Source organism: Gadus macrocephalus, chromosome 1 (genome assembly GCF_031168955.1).
Source record: "Gadus macrocephalus chromosome 1, ASM3116895v1".
Lineage (NCBI taxonomy): Eukaryota > Metazoa > Chordata > Actinopteri > Gadiformes > Gadidae > Gadus > Gadus macrocephalus.
Genome location: NC_082382.1, coordinates 12,814,016 through 12,832,896, shown reverse-complemented (window position 1 = coordinate 12,832,896; position 18,881 = coordinate 12,814,016). Strand labels below are relative to the sequence as shown.

Here is an 18,881-nt window from a genome sequence, read left to right as displayed (position 1 = left end):
GAAATGGCGGAGGCACAGCACACCATGGCAGCACACAGACCAGTGGTGATGACACAAAAAAAGATTGCTCATGTTTAGTTCCAAATGTGCGCCATCGTTAGAATAGTTTTGGGCTACAGCTCCCCCTGGTGGATGATACGTATAACTGCATCACCTTAATATCGTATCTTCAATCCTTACCTCTACTGCAGCACAGTCGGTCACTCCCCAGATGTTTTCTTGTTGTTGGGCAGGATATGCGTATCCTGCAAGTCTAACAGTGTCCTTATCTGGCCCTTATCTGATTGGTTTTCCTAACAAACCCTTTTGCATTGGAATGTATTTTATCAAGGTGGCAGAGATTTCACCCTAAGGGCAGGTGAAGAAGTGATGTCTGGGCAAAATTCACCTAAATATGCAAATTAAATGGGCCATAGCTATTATACTGAGACAGGCTACACAAAGAACCACACAACATTACAGAAAAGAAGATAAAAACAAATAGAGCTGTTTTACAACTGAGGAATGACATCATGAAAACGGGGGGGAACTACAGGTTTGGGTTTGGGGCAGATTAGGTTCAGATGGGTAATTTCTAATTAAATGGGTAAAAAGGAAAGTGCATTTGGAATGCAGTGTGGCATCCTACTTTCAGTTTCACCGTTCTCTCTCTTGACCTGGCGCTTTCATTTCTTCACTGAAGATCAATAAGACTTTCTAAAAATACATTTGACATTTTTCTTCCCAGAGGCCAATAGCTATTTTATCATGATCAGTGTGTACAGCTATAATACCAATACACACCAATCATAACCGATTTCACCCAGTTCACCTATTTTTTCTATTTTTTTATTTTTGAAGGTTTTGTCCCTTTGTATTGTAGAGTAAGACAGAAAGGTATGGGAGAGAGAGGGGAAGACATTCAGCAAAGGACCGCGGGCAGAGATCCAACCCCGGTCGCTGATGTAAGGAATAGACCTTAATGGTAAGCGCTCTACCCGATGAACCACCAGGGCGTCACGGGAGTTCACCTTTTAATCAAAGGCCTACTGGTTCTACTGGTTTTGGTTTTAGTGATGTATGAACTTTACAGAGACATACTCCTAATCCTGGCAAGAAGGTCAGCGCACAGGATGTGATGTGAATCCACCTCGTAGTGGCATTTGATATCCTCCCCATTGGTCAAAACGTCATTTGACTTTATTTCAAGTAGAATGTTTCTGTAGCCCACAATCCCAGCTGCAGTCTGAAAGAGCTTCACAAAGCCACCACCCCTGAGCCTTCTAAAGGCCAAGGAAAGACTCCCCGGACCACAGCTTAAACCGTGGACCATGGTTTAAGTTATTTGATTTGTACACTGCACTCTCTCCTTCTTCACACAGTACCAAATGGCACCGTCCCTAATCCCTAATTTACTCAGTGTCGTATCTTTCTTTGCCTTGTCTGACCTCAGTCCCAGTTGTGAGGTCAATATCTGATCGTAAAGTGAGGAAACGCCAAACACACTGGGGACCAAATGTAAGCAGCGATTGTCATAAATCTCTGCAGCCCCCTGGCAATGAAAAGGCTGTCAGCACTATGTGTAATGTACAGAACCGGACACAGCCAGGGCTGCCATTTTGAAATAGTCCCCTTTGTGTCTCCATATTGCAGAACCGGCTGGGTAAGATGTAAACAATAGCCGTGCCAATAATACAGCAATACAATCCTTCACCTTATTTTGCCACCGGCCAAGGAATGCAACCCAGCCCAGTCATAACAGTATGGCTGTATGTTGGCCCTTCTGTGTTGTTACTATCGTGTTTGGGTTGGCCACGGAGACCCCTTCACACTCTCTGACCTCTCCAGCCCCGGCAGGGCCTCCATAGCAGAAGTGCCCAACGGTTTATGTAACTGCTAATAGGCTCCATTGATCCGGACAGGAAGTGGAACATAGGGGTTTGGACCGCTAGGAATGGGACGGGGCGGGAGGGCCAGGCTTCCGTCTATTGGCTGTTGTTCAGTGGGGCCCTGTCCCCACCAGCCGGGCTCCTCTCGCAGGATTGAATCATCCTCAGTGCCGAACAAACAAAGCCTTTGCTCCTCTTCTGCCTCTTTACATAACTGGTTACACTGGCAGGCCGTGCTGCAACTATTGCAGGCATCACCCTGTGTTCTTATGGGATTTTCTTCCCTCTAAACCATAGCTGTATGTTAGTAATAAGTCAAACTGGGCCAAACTGTTTTATCAAAGGCAGCTAGAACATATGTAAGACTATTATGTTTATGTATCTGTTGTACTTTTTTTTTTTTTTTTTTAATGTCTGCAGAAAAAATACAATTATAACCATACCAACACAGCTTTTCATTCAAAATCTTCAAAGGTAAGCTGATTCATCGAGAAATTGCAATCCAGCCCTTGCTATGGTGCTATGGTAACTAAACACAGGAAAGGCGAAACACTAAAATCTATATTCCCACTGGTTCAGCTGACTTTGGACTCAGATTTAAATGTTCCCATGAACCCGATGCATCCTCTGTGCCTACATCCTCTTCCTCCTTCCTGTGTCTATATCTATGTCTCCCCTACCTAGTGCGTTTGGCATATCTTTCAGTTTTCAGTCCTGGCTCTTTGTTGCAGACTGTATGTTGCTCACCCCAGCCTCGGGTCCCCAGACTCTCCCAGAATGTTCTGGCGGGGCTGCTGGGAGTGACCTCGCTCCTCTGAATAACAATAAGCAGCCCCGCTCGGGTTTGCTCCACTAGCTGGGACTGCTTGTTTCTTCCACTGGATGACATTTGTCAAAAGATATTTGCTAACCCTTTTAATGTGTATATATTTGTTTGGAACTCCCTCAACCTAAAAAGTTTTTGCGTATTAATATCCACGGGAGACTTTACTTTACTAAATAAGTTAGTTATTTATAAGTGTTAGTATTTAGTGTTTGACATAAATCCTTTTGGAAATCTAGATATTCTTCTACCTTGTTTGGACACATATCTATAGCCGTCCCCAGATGCTCATGTGTATCATATCGACTGCAGTTCCTGGCAACGTAATACATTCCATCAGATAATGAGCAGAACACACACCCGGCGTGCGAGCCGTTCTCCGTTGCTTTGTGCTCCGTCCAGGGAGGTTGCTTTGAGCCCAGGGGAGCCTAACTAGTGGAATGTGAGCGTGGCGTCTGTGGACGCTCCCGGCCTCCAGCGTCGTCGCGAGTGTGCTATCGTCTGCTCCTCATCAGCGCTCATCCATCCTGGGCTGTAATCTCAGCCAGGGAGGCCGACGACGAGGTACGGCGGCCCCTCTCCGGAGACCGTCTGCGGTGCGTCTCTCTCTCCACGCCCCCAGCTCCTACCTCCCACTCTACCTCCCACTCTACCTCCCACTCTACCTCCCACTCTGCCCCCCTCCAGTCACCGCTTGCGGAGCCGCTCGGCAATTTGGAGAATGTTTAAAAGGCATGCTACTATGGAATGCGGTCTCCATGAGGCCCGGGGCCCTACCGGGGCCCGCCCGGACCCCGGAGAGTCCCTGAATGACAGGTTATGGGTAGATGAGATCACCGGTGAGGAGATGTTTTTACTTAATACCCGAAGCAGGAATGACGGTCTTTCAATGGCCGTAGAGCGGATTCTAAGGAACAAGGCACATTACTTTCAGCAAATGTCATTTGCTTTTATATGGTGCAGTGTCTTTGTATTTTGGTGTGTTTGTGTGTGTGTGTGTGTGTGTGTGTGTGTGTGTGTGTGTGTGTGTGTGTGTGTGTGTGTGTGTGTGTGTGTGTGTGTGTGTGTGTGTGTGTGTGTGTGTGTGTGTGTGTGCGTGCGTGCGTGTGTGTGTGTGTGTGTGTGTGCCATTTGAGAGCCCTGCATGTATTTCAGCTAACTCAGTTTCCCTGGGGAGACAACACATGCACTTGAAGAGTTCATTCAGTTGAAATGTTAAATGTCCTGGACAGAGCTGGTTGAATGGGGCCTGTTGATGGCGGCCGGTGATAAAATGGCAGAATTAGTGATGGCCAGTATAACGACAACTGAGTGTTTTCTTTAGTCCACAGCAAGGGACTGCGGAAATGTACGTGTCTAAATGCATATATTTATGTGTTTTGAAGCACTTCTTGTGTAAGAGATCTTGTATAAGGATTCCTTTCCTCACATCGGTAGCCCCCCTCCCCCTCCCTCCCTCCCACAGCCCCCCCGAGTGCTGCCCTTTGCTTCTTCTAAAATAGGTTTTATTAAGGTTGTGATTAATGCAAAGGATATACCACAAACGTTCCTATAGCGGGTGATAATTGCCTGTTGAATGTCATGTACACGTAACATTTACACAAGCAAGCCATCAGTCATCATATGTGTAATCTGTAAAGAGGGTTAATCTCTGAGTAAACACGGTTGTTTTAATGGTTTTAACAGAATCTTTCCTCCTACGTCATCCATATGACTCAAGGAACTTCTGCAGGGACTCAGAGAGCACGTATAGCAGCTTATGTAGCAGCACGGAGCGCTGAGTCCAAAATACAAGATGGCTCATTAGGCAGAAGGCTAATTGCTTGGGTCCTGTGAGGTATGCTGAGTTATTACCAGAGCTTCTAAGCCCGTCGGTTCCCCTACGCAAGCTATGGGGGGTTATTCATCCCAGCACTATGACTCGCTGGAAGCTGATTGGCGCTGACAATCAAGCTGCGAGTGATAATTGAAAGGAGGGAAATTAAGGATTCTTTTTTCCTTGTCTCCTTCATGAGCTTTAACCGCATGCACTTGGCCACCGATCTGGAGTTGAACTGGCCTAGAAACTCCCAAAAGATGAAAAGACCAGCCCCCCCCCCCCCCTCTCCTCCTCGTCCTCATCTAAGCCCCCGCTCTGCGATTCTCTCACCCACTACCTCCCCCTTTTCTCCCTTTCTTTCCTTACTTCCTCCCACTCAGTGACAGCTCCTAGGGGGCTGTTGCCTCCCCTCTGCCCTCTCTCTTTCTTCACATCCGCCCATTATTCTCTCTCTCTCTCTCTCTCTCTCTCTCTCTCTCCCTCTCTCTCTTTCTCGCTCTCTTTCTCTCTCCTTCTCTCAGAGGATTTTTGAAAACTTTCAGAACATTGCTCCCCTGCCAACAGTGAGTTCCACTTCGTCTCGGTACGGACATTGGGTTCCACCGCCCTCGCTCACTCCCTAACGTCACCCCACGTTCACTCAGACCCGCTCAGACACTTTTTTCGTCTCTCTCTGGGGGCTGCCCTTGTCATACCCACTCAGTAGGCTCTATGTGCTGACCCGCTGCGGAATGTGTGTGTGTGTGTGTGTGTGTGTGTGTGTGTGTGTGTGTGTGTGTGTGTGTGTGTGTGTGTGTGTGTGTGTGTGTGTGTGTGTGTGTGTGTGTGTGTGTGTGTGTGTGTGTGTGCAGCGTCCGCACGGACTCTGAGGATTGGCTGATAGGAGTTAGCTCCTCAGCTGGTTGTGGCTAGCGTCTAGCAAGCCCCGCCCCTGAACCCGGCAGGGAGGGCCACGGTTCACTGCTGGAAGTGCACCGGGGAGCGCTCTCTATGAATTCTCCGGACATTTCATCATCCCGCCCCGGTCCAGACATTGGGTCTCCTCACTGTCATAGTAGAGCTGCGTCTTCAGTGGGGTGTCTTCTGGTCGCAGGAATCCCGGGTTGAGTGGATGGGCCTATTGTCTGCAGGACTTTGTATCCAGTAGGGTCTGTTTTTCTTCCAGTGGGTCCAGGGGTCATGGGAGGTCTTCTGCTGCAACTATCTTATCTTCCTGCTCCACATTTCTGCTGCTGCCCTGAGGGGACGGACAGACGGTGAGGTAGACAGACAGACAGACAGACAGTCAGACTGAGAGGCTGGGCTGTTTGCATGACTCGTCCCAGACATGGATGTCATCCTCAATCTGATAACTGCCGAGCCCCCTGCACCACCACCTACCTCTGCCACACCTCCCACTACTGTGAGTCTCCACCTGTGAATTGTGTGTGTGTGTGTGTGTGTGTGTGTGTGTGCGTGTGCGTGCGTGCGTGCGTGCGTGCGTGCGTGCGTGCGTGCGTGCGTGCGTGCGTGTGTGTGTGTGTGTGTGGTTTGTGTGTTTTCAAAAAACACCACACAACATGATTGTTTTACCAAGATATAAATTGTTGCATTTTTTAGGATGTTTTACCCTAAAACGACAGATAATCTATCATTCCATGCCAGCACTATGATGAGAAATTACAGTTGATTTGATTGTATCCCTCTGTATTTAAAGAACCATAAAGACATATCACATGTATATCATATACATTACACAACACAAGGAGCGCATCTGTTCCCTCATCGATCACGTGATGAGGTTACCATACCTGTGACGAATCCGGTTGGTTGTAAGTCCTCCATGAAGAGCGGGGCTGTGTTGTGTAACCTTAGAGCTGGCTGACCAACGGCCTGGGTTTAAGTGGGGTTTTGTGTTGTTCTCACGGGGACTTAAGGGATCTGCGGTGGCCGGATTGGGCCTCCTTTGCAAGCCATGTAGGGTTAAGTTGTCCTGGAGCCAAGTTGCTGGTGTGTGTTTACTGTGGTGTCAGTTAGTAGTAGGCACTGCAGTCTGTGTGTGTGTGTGTGTGTGTGTGTGTGTGTGTGTGTGTGTGTGTGTGTGTGTGTGTGTGTGTGTGTGTGTGTGTGTGTGTGTGTGTGTGTGTGTGTGTGTGTGTGTGTGTGTGTGTGTGTGTGTGTGTGTGAGGAAGATTTAGTGGGTTTTAAAGGTTATTAGTACTACCGTTAGTGTGTGTTCATTTGTGTTTTTAAGTGTCTCTTGCTCAGTGCTACACACAGTTATGTAATATTCCAAGGCTGCTGAATAGGCTTCATTGTTGCTGGTCAGAATCTCATTAATGAAGCTCAAAAGGCTGTATTCCTCTTTTTTTTTGTCAGTGTCAAAGTCTGCTCTAGTAAATTTGGCACAGTCAGGGGGGACTATCAAGGAGTAAAATATTTTGAGTAAAAAAGGAAAAGGGAGATGAATGGGAGGTTGGATGGAGGATTGATATTGCTAAACATTTTCCAATAACATAACGATAAAAAAAGTATTTGGGTTTCTGCCAGAATACTGAGACTTGTTCAACATAACTCTTTGTTTGTATGATTTAAATATTTATGGCTGTAAAAATCATGGGGGGGGGGGGTGGTTTTAAACGTCTGAAAGTATCTTCTACTATCTTCCCATATTGTCTCTGACACTTTATTTGATTCTCACCCACTCTGCCTTGCTCTCAATAATCTGAGACATGGGATGAATGAATCACAAGTGCTCATGTTTTAGCCTTAGCCGAGGCAATAACCTACACTTGTTCGTTTTATCAGTTTTTGAACAGACTTTGTGATAAGTCCACTTTTATCATCATGTTGAGTTATGCACTGACATTAATGATCAGAATCGGTCAAAGATCGCCCCGGCTAATCAGATGGTTTGAAGTTCAGGCAGTCAGCGATGACGCGGCCCCGCGGCGAGAGAGAGAGCGGTTCACGGCGAGGACAGAGGCAGTGAGAATGGAGAGAGGACGGCTGAGAATCACACAGACAACCAATCAGGGGCCACTTCTCCGTCCGCTCGGACAGCAGAACCAATGGCCCTGCGGTGCGCGACGGGCTGAGGCCAAGAATCCAAACGACCAAGACCCTCCTGGAGGCCGTTCTTTGTGCCGCAGCCATTTCATCTCATGCTCTGTCTTGTACCGACAATAAAAGGCTGAGCCGTGGCTTCCCGGCGGCTCCAGGCAGCAGAGCAGCAGCACACAGAGATGAATCACCTCTTCAGCTTTTCACCACTTCTTAGAAGGGCGTAATGCGACACTGAGCGGGGGTGCTGGGTAGGTGGGTGGGGGGGGGGGGGGGGGGGGCCGGGGTGGCGGGGACTCGTTCCCAGAATGAGATGGGGTGTCACAGTATCCCCTGTGGATGTATGTCGCCGGCACCTCGCAGAGGGAAACTGGAGCCGGAGGTACAGGAAGCTCAAAGGCACTCGACCGGAGTCAGAGGCGAGTTAACTGACAAGGTAAATATAATAAAAAAGGCTAATGGGTTTAAGCTTTATTGCACTTTATGGTAACTGTGATTCAGGCAATGCATACAATTATAGCTGACATTTATCAAAGAGAGAGACAGAGAGAGAGTGGAGAAAAAGAGAGAGAAAGGGAGAGAGAGAGAGCGTATACTGTAACTGTGACTTGGTATCAACAACAACACAGGATCTCTTAAGATGTTCATCTTTTTTATTTATTCATAGTGAAGTAGTATTATTAAAAACATGAACAAATATTAATAATAGATGGATTTTACTTCCCCGATGACAAGCGTTTGAGAGTCAGGGTTTGAGGTCGCCTCTTGTTTTCACGCCTCAATATTTATGTCTCTACAGATCAAGGCCAACGCTCTCACAGTAGCACTTTCTAATAATATCCACTTTCAAAATGGTTTAAAACTAACTTGACCTGAAATCATAATAATTGTTTTTCTCTCATGATATTGATCTACATTTATAATTACATTGTATAATTTTTAATTGATGCATGGCTGGGCATCTGCTGTGTCGCCGTTGTTATGTTTTTTCTCGAGGAGGTCAATCAATTTAATGAGAGTTCATTGGAATAATAAATGCCACACTATTCTACTGCGTGCAAGATATGCCAATGGAAAGATGATCATCAGCATGATACAGGTCTTATCCCTCCACCTGCTGATCTGCTTCAACTCCTTTGCCAACAATAACGAAAGCTGATGAAATCTAGCATTTTATACAGTGACATCATTTATCCACCAATTATTCTGCATAATTGTTGATTGTTTTTTATGAATTGTTAGTAAAAGTTGCTATAACTTATTTAAAAACCATAAGTATAACTAAATTATAATTAAATATTTTCATGCTTTCATTATCATACGTGTGATACACAAAACTTCAGGCACAGGTTTTGAGGAAAGAGCTAATGCCAGAGGGTTGCGTCAACCTCCTGTATAAGATGCTATGTTACACTTCCTTTCGCAAAATAATTAATTGTTGATGTTGAAATCCGGCTTCTAGTTGACGCTGTTATTATTGTATTAATATGATTAATTGTATTGTGGTGCTCTCTTGTCATTGCAAACAATAAGCAAGTATTTCAATAATTTAGATCATCGCCTTCAACGGTAACATTGTACTTAAAACTAGCTATTGAATAAGTTCTATGTAACTGTGTGTCTGTGTGTGTGCGTGTGGGTGCGTGTGGGTGTGCACATCGGTGTGTGCAAATGTGCATAAGGGTGTGTGCGAATGCGGGAGCACACAACATGGTGAACCGCCTCTAGTATGTCAACTGTGTTTGACATACAACTGCACGTATAGAGCACACATCTCATAACAGAGAATGGTGGTCTCATAACAGAGAATGGTGGACAAATGCCTGTTCATTTGAGATGTTTGTCAATTGGTCTGTCTGCAAAGGCTTGGATAGGCTTTGAACAGGCCTCCTGTGGATGGGAGCTCCCTCTGCTTTACAGACGGTTGCACAGCCAAACCCATCAGGCCGACAGACAGACACAAGCTTAGAAGAGAGAAAACTCTGCCTAAGTCTATGTGTATGTGTCTGTGTGTCTATCTGTGCGGGTTTCTGTGTGTGTGTTTGTGTCAAGTTTCTTCTTCTCCTTCCTGATAATGGCTCAGCAAATAAACATGTTCAGCTGTAATCACTCTGATAAATTACATGTCCCCCTTCAGCTGACTCTGTCACAGACACATTTACAAATATGAAGCCATCTCCGTTGCTGGGAATGATGTCCATCGAAAGCATGGCTGGACATGAGCCATTATCGAGCTATGCCAACATGACATCATGGTCTCATATTTCAATGGAACCTGTTTGGCAGTGAGACCTTAAGCCAATGACAGGGAATACATACACATTGCTGGATGAAACAAACCTACACCCTGACGAACATACCTGATGGATTATTTTTATCATGGATGTGTGTGTCTGTGTGGGCTCATTGTTACGTTAGTTGTACGTAACTCTGCTTAATGTATGTTTATCATGCTGTCAAACCAAACTAGTATGATTGTAATGTGTCTGTCTGTGAGCCGCCCCATCTTATCAGAAGCTGGTAAAGGGTTAACTTGTTTGCAGTGCAGAGTAATCAACAGTGTTCCTTTGCACCCTTTTATCTATTTCTTGCTCTTCAGGAGACCACCACATTGATTAGGTGTGTCATTTAAATTCCTCCTTTAAATTAGTCCACGACCTTTGATCATATACTGCAGTATGTATTGTCTACCTAGAGACATATTATTAATTGGCATCGAGAAACAGTATAATTTGCTCAAGTCAAGTCAAGTTTCCTGTAATCGAAGATTTTAATTGTTTTGTAAGACTAAGGGGTTGTTTCAGAAACACCGTTGAAAATAGGCAGTGTCGTAGCAGCAGTCCCACTTTAGATATTCGTAGATCAGCCCAGATGCAGACAGTATCACACTGCCCTCGGCAGGGAGGCGCGCATTGTGAACGGTACTGGTTATTCTTGTTCTGTGCCAAGACTTTCTTTTGGCTGGCCACTCAAGAGACAAAGTTCAAGTCAAACCTCACATATATAATACACAGTGCCCTGTAACAGTCATGTCCAACTGGATCGAGTACATTTTTGTCTCAAAGGATACTAAAAAAAAGATAAGGTTGCGATGAATTTCGGGTTATATCAGCGCTTCTTTGTAAAACTTCCAGTGATAGACCCACCGAGAGAACGCTAGCTCGGGGATATGATAACGGCATGTCTGTGATCATTTCTTTTTGGTGGAAACGATGACCGTTAAATCATTATTTATTATCAACACATTGACTTAACTTCTAATTAGTTCCCGGATGTTGCCATTTGGCTTGCCTAGGAGCTATATTTAAGGGAGCGAGCACGAGCGGATAACAACGATTGGCGTTTGACTCGAACTCAGAGGATGATGTCACCTAGTTTCAGTTTAGAGCGAGTAGACGAGTTGTGGGCGGAGCCAAACAAACGCGAGGGGAGACGGTTTCAGGTGAGGCTGAAGACTCCCGACGGGCAGGAGTCAGTTGGAGCACAACCGGCAGCCGGGCAACACACGGCTCGGGGTTCGTGCCTATCAATTTAATGATTTTTAACAGAATTCGCCCGATTGATGAAAGTGGGAAGTATAAAATCTCTTTGGAGAAAATGCATTGGGAACAATTGCTTCGCCTGCGGAATGGGAAGGTGAGACGCGATGCGCTCTGCTTTATTTATTTTTTAATGACAGATATCACATGTGTATATTGCCTGCTGCGTGTGCGAAGTCTTATTTCTGAAGATTGACCTGTCTGATAAGATTATCATAATAATACCACTTTTTTTTTTTACCTGATACCGTGAGCTTTGATTTGTCAACAGAGGCGCTTGTCATCATATTACTCATTTTTTGGCAGCCACTAAACCAAGCATTGAGGCGGATGCGTAAAACACCTGTATTACCATATATGGAGTCTTGGCTTTTGCTTGGGATTGTCAGACGTTGGCAGAGGTCGATATGGATCCACTGTCCTATCTTCTTATTGATTTGTCTTCTCTCTTCTGAGGGGCTTGATTATAGCTGCACCTCTGTCCGTATACTGTTTAATGCTAATTAATTGATTTTAATTGAATCAACTGCACTGTAAATACTGTACAGTTTTTCTAAACACAGTGTGTGTGGGTGTGGGTGTGGGTGGGTCCGGGGGGAGGTGTTTAACGAAAATGATTTGCGATATTTTCATTTTCATTTCTCACAGAAACTGATAGGTATCCATTCCACCGAAGGAACTGGGATCTTACTTCTTTTTCGTCTCCTTTTGCCCCACAGTAACACCCTCCACCGCTGTTCCCCGTCACGAGAGGCCCTGTTTACGGCCTGTCAGCAGAACAAAAATACATCTCCTAACATCCCCTTCCTTCCCGTCTCCAGATCGACCGGCTGGATGCCGGCGGCCTGGCCCAGTCCCCGCTGGGCTTGTCGTGCGGGGCGGACGGAGCGCTGGCGGGGGCCGAGGACGCCACGCCGGACCCCCAGCGCACCAAGCAGGCCATCGCCCAGCTGCAGCAGAAGATCCTCAAGCTCACGGAGCAGATCAAGATCGAGCAGACGGCCCGGGACGACAACGTGGCCGAGTACCTCAAGCTGGCCAACAACGCCGACAAGCAGCAGAGCTCACGCATCAAGCAGGTACGGGAGGCGCCGCGCCTCGTCTGGCCCTCTTATGCGGAGTCCCCCCGCGACCGCGTGAAAACGTTTCAGCATCGAGACATCTCAGAACCGATACACGGCCCGCGGTACCGATCACAGTGCGATTCTGCGACAATCAACACATTGTGAGACAATCCTCGATCTACCGATATATCAGGATATATTATGTCTAAATATGAAAACGAAATGACAATGAGAAAAGCTAAAGTAATGGATGTTGCCTCTTATTCATGGTCCAAACGGAGTCTTCAGATGTTGTTAATATATTTATATATGGGGAAAAGGGAAAAAAAAAATGTTTGGGGCGCAAGTGTATCGATTCTCGTATCCCACGAAGAAGGGTGACGCTATAATGCCATACCGATCACATCGAGGCAGATCAGCCCGACCAATGGTTTTTTCCCCTCTTATTCCAGGTCTTTGAGAAGAAGAACCAGAAGTCTGCGCAGACCATCCAGCAGCTGCAGAGGAAGCTGGAGCACTACCACCGCAAGCTGCGGGAGGTGGAGCACAACGGCATCCCCCGGCAGCCCAAGGACGTCCTGCGGGACATGCAGCAGGGCCTGAAGGACGTGGGGGCCAAGGTGACGGGCTTCAGCGGGGGCGTGGTGGACAGCGTGAAGGGGGGCCTGTCCACCATCTCCCACGCCACGCACTCGGCCGCCGGCGCCGTGGTCTCCAAGCCGCGGGAGATCGCCTCCCTGATCCGCAACAAGTTCGGCAGCGCCGACAACCTCGCCTCCATGGAGGAGCCCCCCACGGCGGCCGGGGAGGAGGGGGCCGCCGGGGCGGGGGGCCGCTCGCTGGGCAGCGTCGGCCACCACTACCATTCCAGCCCCAAGTACGGCAGCGAGGAGGACTGCTCCAGCGCCACGTCGGGCTCCGCCGGGGCCAACAGCGTCACGGGGGCCCCCGGGGGCCCGCCCAGCTCCAAGGGGATCACCCTGGAGAGGAGCCAGAGCTCCAACCTGGACCTGCTGCTGCAGGAGGTGCAGGACCTGAGGGTGGGCCAGACGCGGCTGGAGGAGAAGCTGGAGGGCCTGAAGAGCCACTACCAGAGGGACCACGCGGTGGTGATGCAGGCCCTGCAGGAGGAGCGCTTCAGGTACGCGGGGAGCCGGAGGCTGGGGGCCGGGGGTCACTCGTGATCCACGGTTGTGTCAGAGTGAAGACTTGTACCTTACTTAAACCGTCTTCATGACCTGAAGATATGTTGTTGTCGAATCGGGTACTTATTTCTAGTCCTTGTGTTAGGTAAAGGAACGGGGCCGTTGTGTGCGGGCCGTGTTCCTCTAAGTATTTATAAGTCAGCTATGTGACTTGAAGAGGATTGGACATAGTTAAAATGTGTTTATTGTCGTGTTTTACTGTTTATTGGAGTACTTTGAGAATGTTAAGAAAACCACACATACGCTGTTTTTATGTGGTGTAACACAGTAGACATTCCCCGACTGAAATGAGTGTAAGTATCAGTCTAAGGAGGAGAAGCAGACAGCGGATGAGTGAAAGAAAAGAACCACAAGGCTCAATGTTAAACCCTTCAGCTAGGAACAAGACTTTTCTTTCCCAGGGGGAGAAAGCCCTTCAGTTGGTCTGCTTGGACCATGTCCACTGTGGACCACAACCCATACAGACATTTGTGACGTTGTGTTGGTTTCAAAGGGAAACTTTCTGATTGGCTGAGTCTATTCTGAGCTTGACCTGTAGCGCACAGCGGCATGCTTGTTTATGTTCTCGTGTGATGAGTACACCGTTACTAATCCGTGTTGTCACTGCACACACAAGTATGAGGTCGTATCAAAGGTATCTCTGTCACGGTTCCACTTGTCTTCCTACTGTCTGGCTCGCCGCTGCCCTCACTCATCATTTCATCATTGACCGCAGGTTATTTTCTTCTACTAATAGGGTCTGTGATTGGCCGTCTTACATCCAATGGTTGTCTGTGATTGGTCTGTCGGATCAGAAGATGAGTCATCTCTAAGCCAATTATCCTCACACGTCTTTCTTTCTTTCTGTGTGTGTGTGTGTGTGTGTGTGTGTGTGTGTGTGTGTGTGTGTGTGTGTGTGTGTGTGTGTGTGTGTGTGTGTGTGTGTGTGTGTGTGTGTGTGTGTGTGTGTGTGTGTGTGTGTGTGTGTGTGTGTGTGTGTGTGTGTGTGTTTAGGTGTGAGCGTCTGGAGGAGCAGCTGAATGACCTGACGGAACTTCATCAGAATGAGATCCTGAACTTGAAACAGGAGCTGGCCAGCATGGAGGAGAAAATCGCCTACCAGTCCTACGAGAGAGCCAGAGACATCCAGGTATACACCGCAGAAGGAAACACACACACACACACACACACACACACACACACACACACACACACACACACACACACACACACACACACACACACACACACACACACACACACACACACACACACACACACACACAGGATATCAAGTCCCATGTTGTCCTTTATTTCATTAATTTCTAATCCAGAGTTGGACAGCCAGGGATTTTCCATGAAATAGTTTTTAAACATACAAACTCCCTGACTCATCGTAACGGGAAACGCTTTGGGAACAGCATCTATATAAAGTACATGCGCAATCCGGTCCACAATAGCTTTCGATACAGTAATACGAAACTTACTTTTGCATAACTTTTTGCGTTAGTCACCTTCCTGCATTTATCCATCCTGGCAGCAGAGGGCGCTGTTATCCTCTTTATGTTAAGTGTGTAATCCCTGTACCAACCATGTTTCTCTTGTTTGGCTAATAAAGACAAGAAATGTGAACTAGGTATACACAACCCAGAGCTTCCGGGTCTGGATTGGCCTTCCAGGTGGCACAACAACCACACCTACACCGAACACACACGCACTGTTAATGCAAGATGAATTGGATGGCAAAGCTGTGCTTTGCCATCCAATTCATCTTGCATTGACAGTGCGCGTGTGTGTGTGTGTGTGTGTGTGTGTGTGTGTGTGTGTGTGTGTGTGTGTGTGTGTGTGTGTGTGTGTGTGTGTGTGTGTGTGTGTGTGTGTGTGTGTGTGTGTGTGTGTGTTCGGTGTAGGCGTGGTTGTCTAACCCTCTGGCGGTTGCTCCTCGTCCCTCCCCAACAGGAGGCTCTGGAGGCGTGCCAGACGCGGATCTCCAAGATGGAGCTGCAGCAGCAGCAGCAGCAGGTGGTGCAGCTGGAGGGCCTGGAGAACGCCACGGCGCGCACCCTGCTGGGCAAGCTCATCAACGTGCTGCTGGCCCTCATGGCCGTTCTGCTGGTGTTCGTGTCCACCGTGGCCAACTGCGTGGTGCCGCTGATGAAGACGCGCACGCGCTCCCTCACCACGCTGCTGCTCATCGTGCTGCTGGCCTTCCTCTGGAGGAACTGGGACGCGCTCTCGGGGTACACTCACCGGGCGCTGCAGCCCCCCAGATGACGGGACGGCCCCCCACAGCCCCCCGCGTCGCCGAGGCGACGCTGCGGTAAACTAACCCACCGGCGGGGAAAGGAGGGCGGAGCGCGACCCCCCTCGGTTGCAATTTCGATCCCCTAAGCGTAGGAGAAGAATATACCCCCCGCCCGTTTGATTTAGGGGGGGGGGGGGGGCCCTGTGGACCAGCACCGAACACGAGCTCCGATCGGCTGAGCACACACACACACACGCGCACACGCACACGCGCGCGGGAGGGCCGGTCTGGACTGCAGAGAGAGAGACGAGGGGGGAAGGGGGGCTGCCCCCACCACAAGGGAGAGACTGTGTTTACATTGTAGGTGACGAGCTATTTGGTGTTCTTACTCCTCAAAGAACACAGCGTCATTCTGTTTTTAGTTTTCATCGAGCACATTGTGATTTATTCTTATTTTTTTCTAATGTTATTTTATTTTCAGCGTTATTTTATTCAGTACCATGTAGCATTATGGCCCTCTCGTGGCACGGCGAGAGCCAGGGCGTAGTCAGGAATCCGTGGGGTAATTTCACGTCTGTGGTCCCTTTTGTAAAGGCATGAAGTAATGATCCCTCGACTGGGTGCCTTCGACACAGAGTCCCCGCACGTCCGTGATGGATGCCTTTTCAATTTCGGATGAAGGAACATTTGCAAGATTTTCACAGAGATTTTCCTCCACCTTTTATTCAAATGAATTTCCCTCAGCGGGAAGAACCTTTCCTCGTACATCAAGGACGACCAAGACTTTTTCAGCGTTTTATGACTAGAGACTCCTTGTGCTTCCTTACTCTTTGTACAAAAAAAAAAAACGATTGCACCGTTTAACATTTCTTTCTTTCTTTCTTTCTTTTAAATTAATAGAGACTGAGTTGTTTGAAGAACGGGCATGAAGTGTGAAACCCTCATGAATGAAAAGCGGACCTGTTTGTACAGGAGAAGAAGCTTTGATGGACCACTTTTTACCACACAACCGTCGGATCCCAGAAACTGCTTATTAATTCATAAGCAAATCTGCCGTCTTGTGCAAAATTTAAGCATGCAAACCTGCATGTTCTCATTAGGAAGAGATTAGAGCGATCGGTTCTTGATGATAATAACAGTGAAGGCGGGCCAGAGTAGGGGTGGACTACATCGGTGGTATCATCGCCGGGACAATTGCTTTGACCTCGCCGTATGTAGCCACAATGTGGGGGGAAAAAAACATGAAATATTCTACTTTATACACCACTGGTGCTTATTCACTCCCAGTTCTAATCGCAACGGAATGGATTGCTCCTCCATATCATCTGTGATCATGTCTGTTGAGATGTACACTGCCCTGGATGTGTGTGTGTGTGTGTGTGTGTGCGTGTTTGTACGTTTGTGCGAGCATGTTTGCGCGTGCGTGTGTGTATGACGTGTGTGCGCGTGTGTGCGTGTCTGTGTGTAGGAAATTGCCCAATCCTTCAAATGCTCTCCCTGTGTAAAAAAATACTAAAACAAAAAGAAAAGTCTAATCCATCTCATGTTTCCAATCTGACGCCCGTCTCGGCGTGAGAGAAGGAGAGAGTATTGGAGGTTGTCCTTGATCGTTAATCAAATGACACGACGTTGAAGAAATGTTTCACGCTTAAACTCTTGGGGAGATATTAGCGGTGGTTGAAATGTCATGACAAAAATGGACTTGGCCATCTGTGAATAAGGCGCGCGTCAGTAAACCTCTCCCGTTTGTGTATTTCACCCTTTGACTGGAGAGTCCCCAGGTTCAACCCCCGGCCTCATCCTCCGCCCCCCCCCCCCCCCCCCCCCGTCTGCTCAAGGGCAGGGCTGGGCAGGATGGCTGCGCTCTTCTGAAGTTCACTTGCACACACTCGATGAGCGGCTCAATGGGAGATAGCAGCAGATGGTAAAAACAACTCGGGACTGGACTGTACAGCCGCACTTTAGCACACGGCCAGAGATAGCCTTACCCAGGTTCGGGAAAGGGCGGGCGGGCGGCGCAGAAGTGTTTTTCCGATTGAGACTTGGGAGGGGAATAGCTGTTTGAGTCGGTAGTCCCGGTCGGGGGTGGGGGGGGTACCCTCGGGTCCTGGTTCCCCCGTCGGCTCTGCCTCACTGAGCGACTCGTCACCGGCGACGTTAGGTGTTGCTCCACACATGGACGGGTGGGGTTCGCTTGCACTGAAGTGAGACGTGCGGTGGCCTGTGTGTTTATTGAGCTTCTCCATTGTGTGGTGGTCGTGGTGAGGAGCAGAGGAGCATTGACGACGTGGGCCTGACCTTGGACCCCCCCCCCTCCCCCTCCAGTTTGACCTTGCAGTGACTCCTGTGATACAGCAGGTTTAGGGATGTGTTCAACCATTCCAGTGCCTTCTCATGTCCTTTTCTAAGTATGGAATAAATAAAGTGCATTCCTGAATAAATTATGGTGGATTGTCGTTTTTTTTTATATATATTAGTACAGATTTTGTGTGTTTTATTTTTAGCTGCGCCCTTTCTTGAGTCAGCACGTTCGCGAGGAAACCTCTAGGTGGCGGTATAAAGCCTTGCATGTGTTAAAGTGGCTTTGCCTCAGTTCTCCAAGCAAGGCGAAGTGTGTGGTCACACCCACTCGCGGGGTATCTTATCGGGAAATAGAGTGGTCAAGTAAACTAATTTAGTTGTATTGTTAGCTGCGCAGTCCACGCTGGATCTCTTCCCATGATAATTGATTGGGCCTAGGTAATACCCATATCTTGATATCAGTAACTCAACATAAATGGCATCAACATCTCAACACCACTACACTAATACATTCGCACCTAAACGAATGTATGTATACACGTCATAATTTATTTCACAACCTCCATCGGTTGTGATGTATGATTTCGGTGTATAGCCAACCCGCAGAGCTCAGCCACACCTCCGCCCTGATCTGATATCTGACAGCCCTGAGCCCCACCATACCTAATCTCTCCCGCTTATCTCCCTCAAAACGTACTGGATCCCCAAACCTAAGCACATGAGATACATGGTGCCGGGTGGTAAGGTGCTGGTGGTTTAGTTGCTAAAGTGTGTGTGTGTGTGTGTGTGTGTGTGTGTGTGTGTGTGTGTGTGTGTGTGAGGGGGGGGGTCATAATTGTGCGCTTTATCTGAGCACTCTCCCCTGGCAGATTGGATGCGCATGGCGGCGCGCCAAGATAAACAAGGGACGCACTTATCAGTCAAAATAGTAGCGCGTCTAGTGGAGGTGTCGGTGCCGGTGGTGCTGGTGGTGCTAGTGCTGGTGGGGCACAGACC

The 18,881-nt window shown here is 48.1% G+C and overlaps 1 protein-coding gene across 11 annotated transcripts in view; it reads left to right on the top strand.

The window, feature by feature from the left end:
- The window catches only part of tmcc1a (transmembrane and coiled-coil domain family 1a), a 40,496-nt gene extending 22,470 nt beyond the window's left edge, over window positions 1-18,026 (top strand). For 8 of the 11 annotated variants that reach the window (XM_060045901.1, XM_060045909.1, XM_060045886.1 and 5 more), the window contains 4 exons: window positions 11,913-12,170; window positions 12,608-13,296; window positions 14,354-14,489; window positions 15,299-18,026. In XM_060045901.1, the coding sequence (XP_059901884.1) occupies window positions 11,913-12,170; window positions 12,608-13,296; window positions 14,354-14,489; window positions 15,299-15,613 (1,398 nt within the window). In that variant the 3' untranslated portion in view covers window positions 15,614-18,026. The other 3 variants (XM_060045951.1, XM_060045934.1, XM_060045942.1) reach the window with 3 other exon arrangements.
- Window positions 18,027-18,881: the final 855 nt, after the last annotated feature.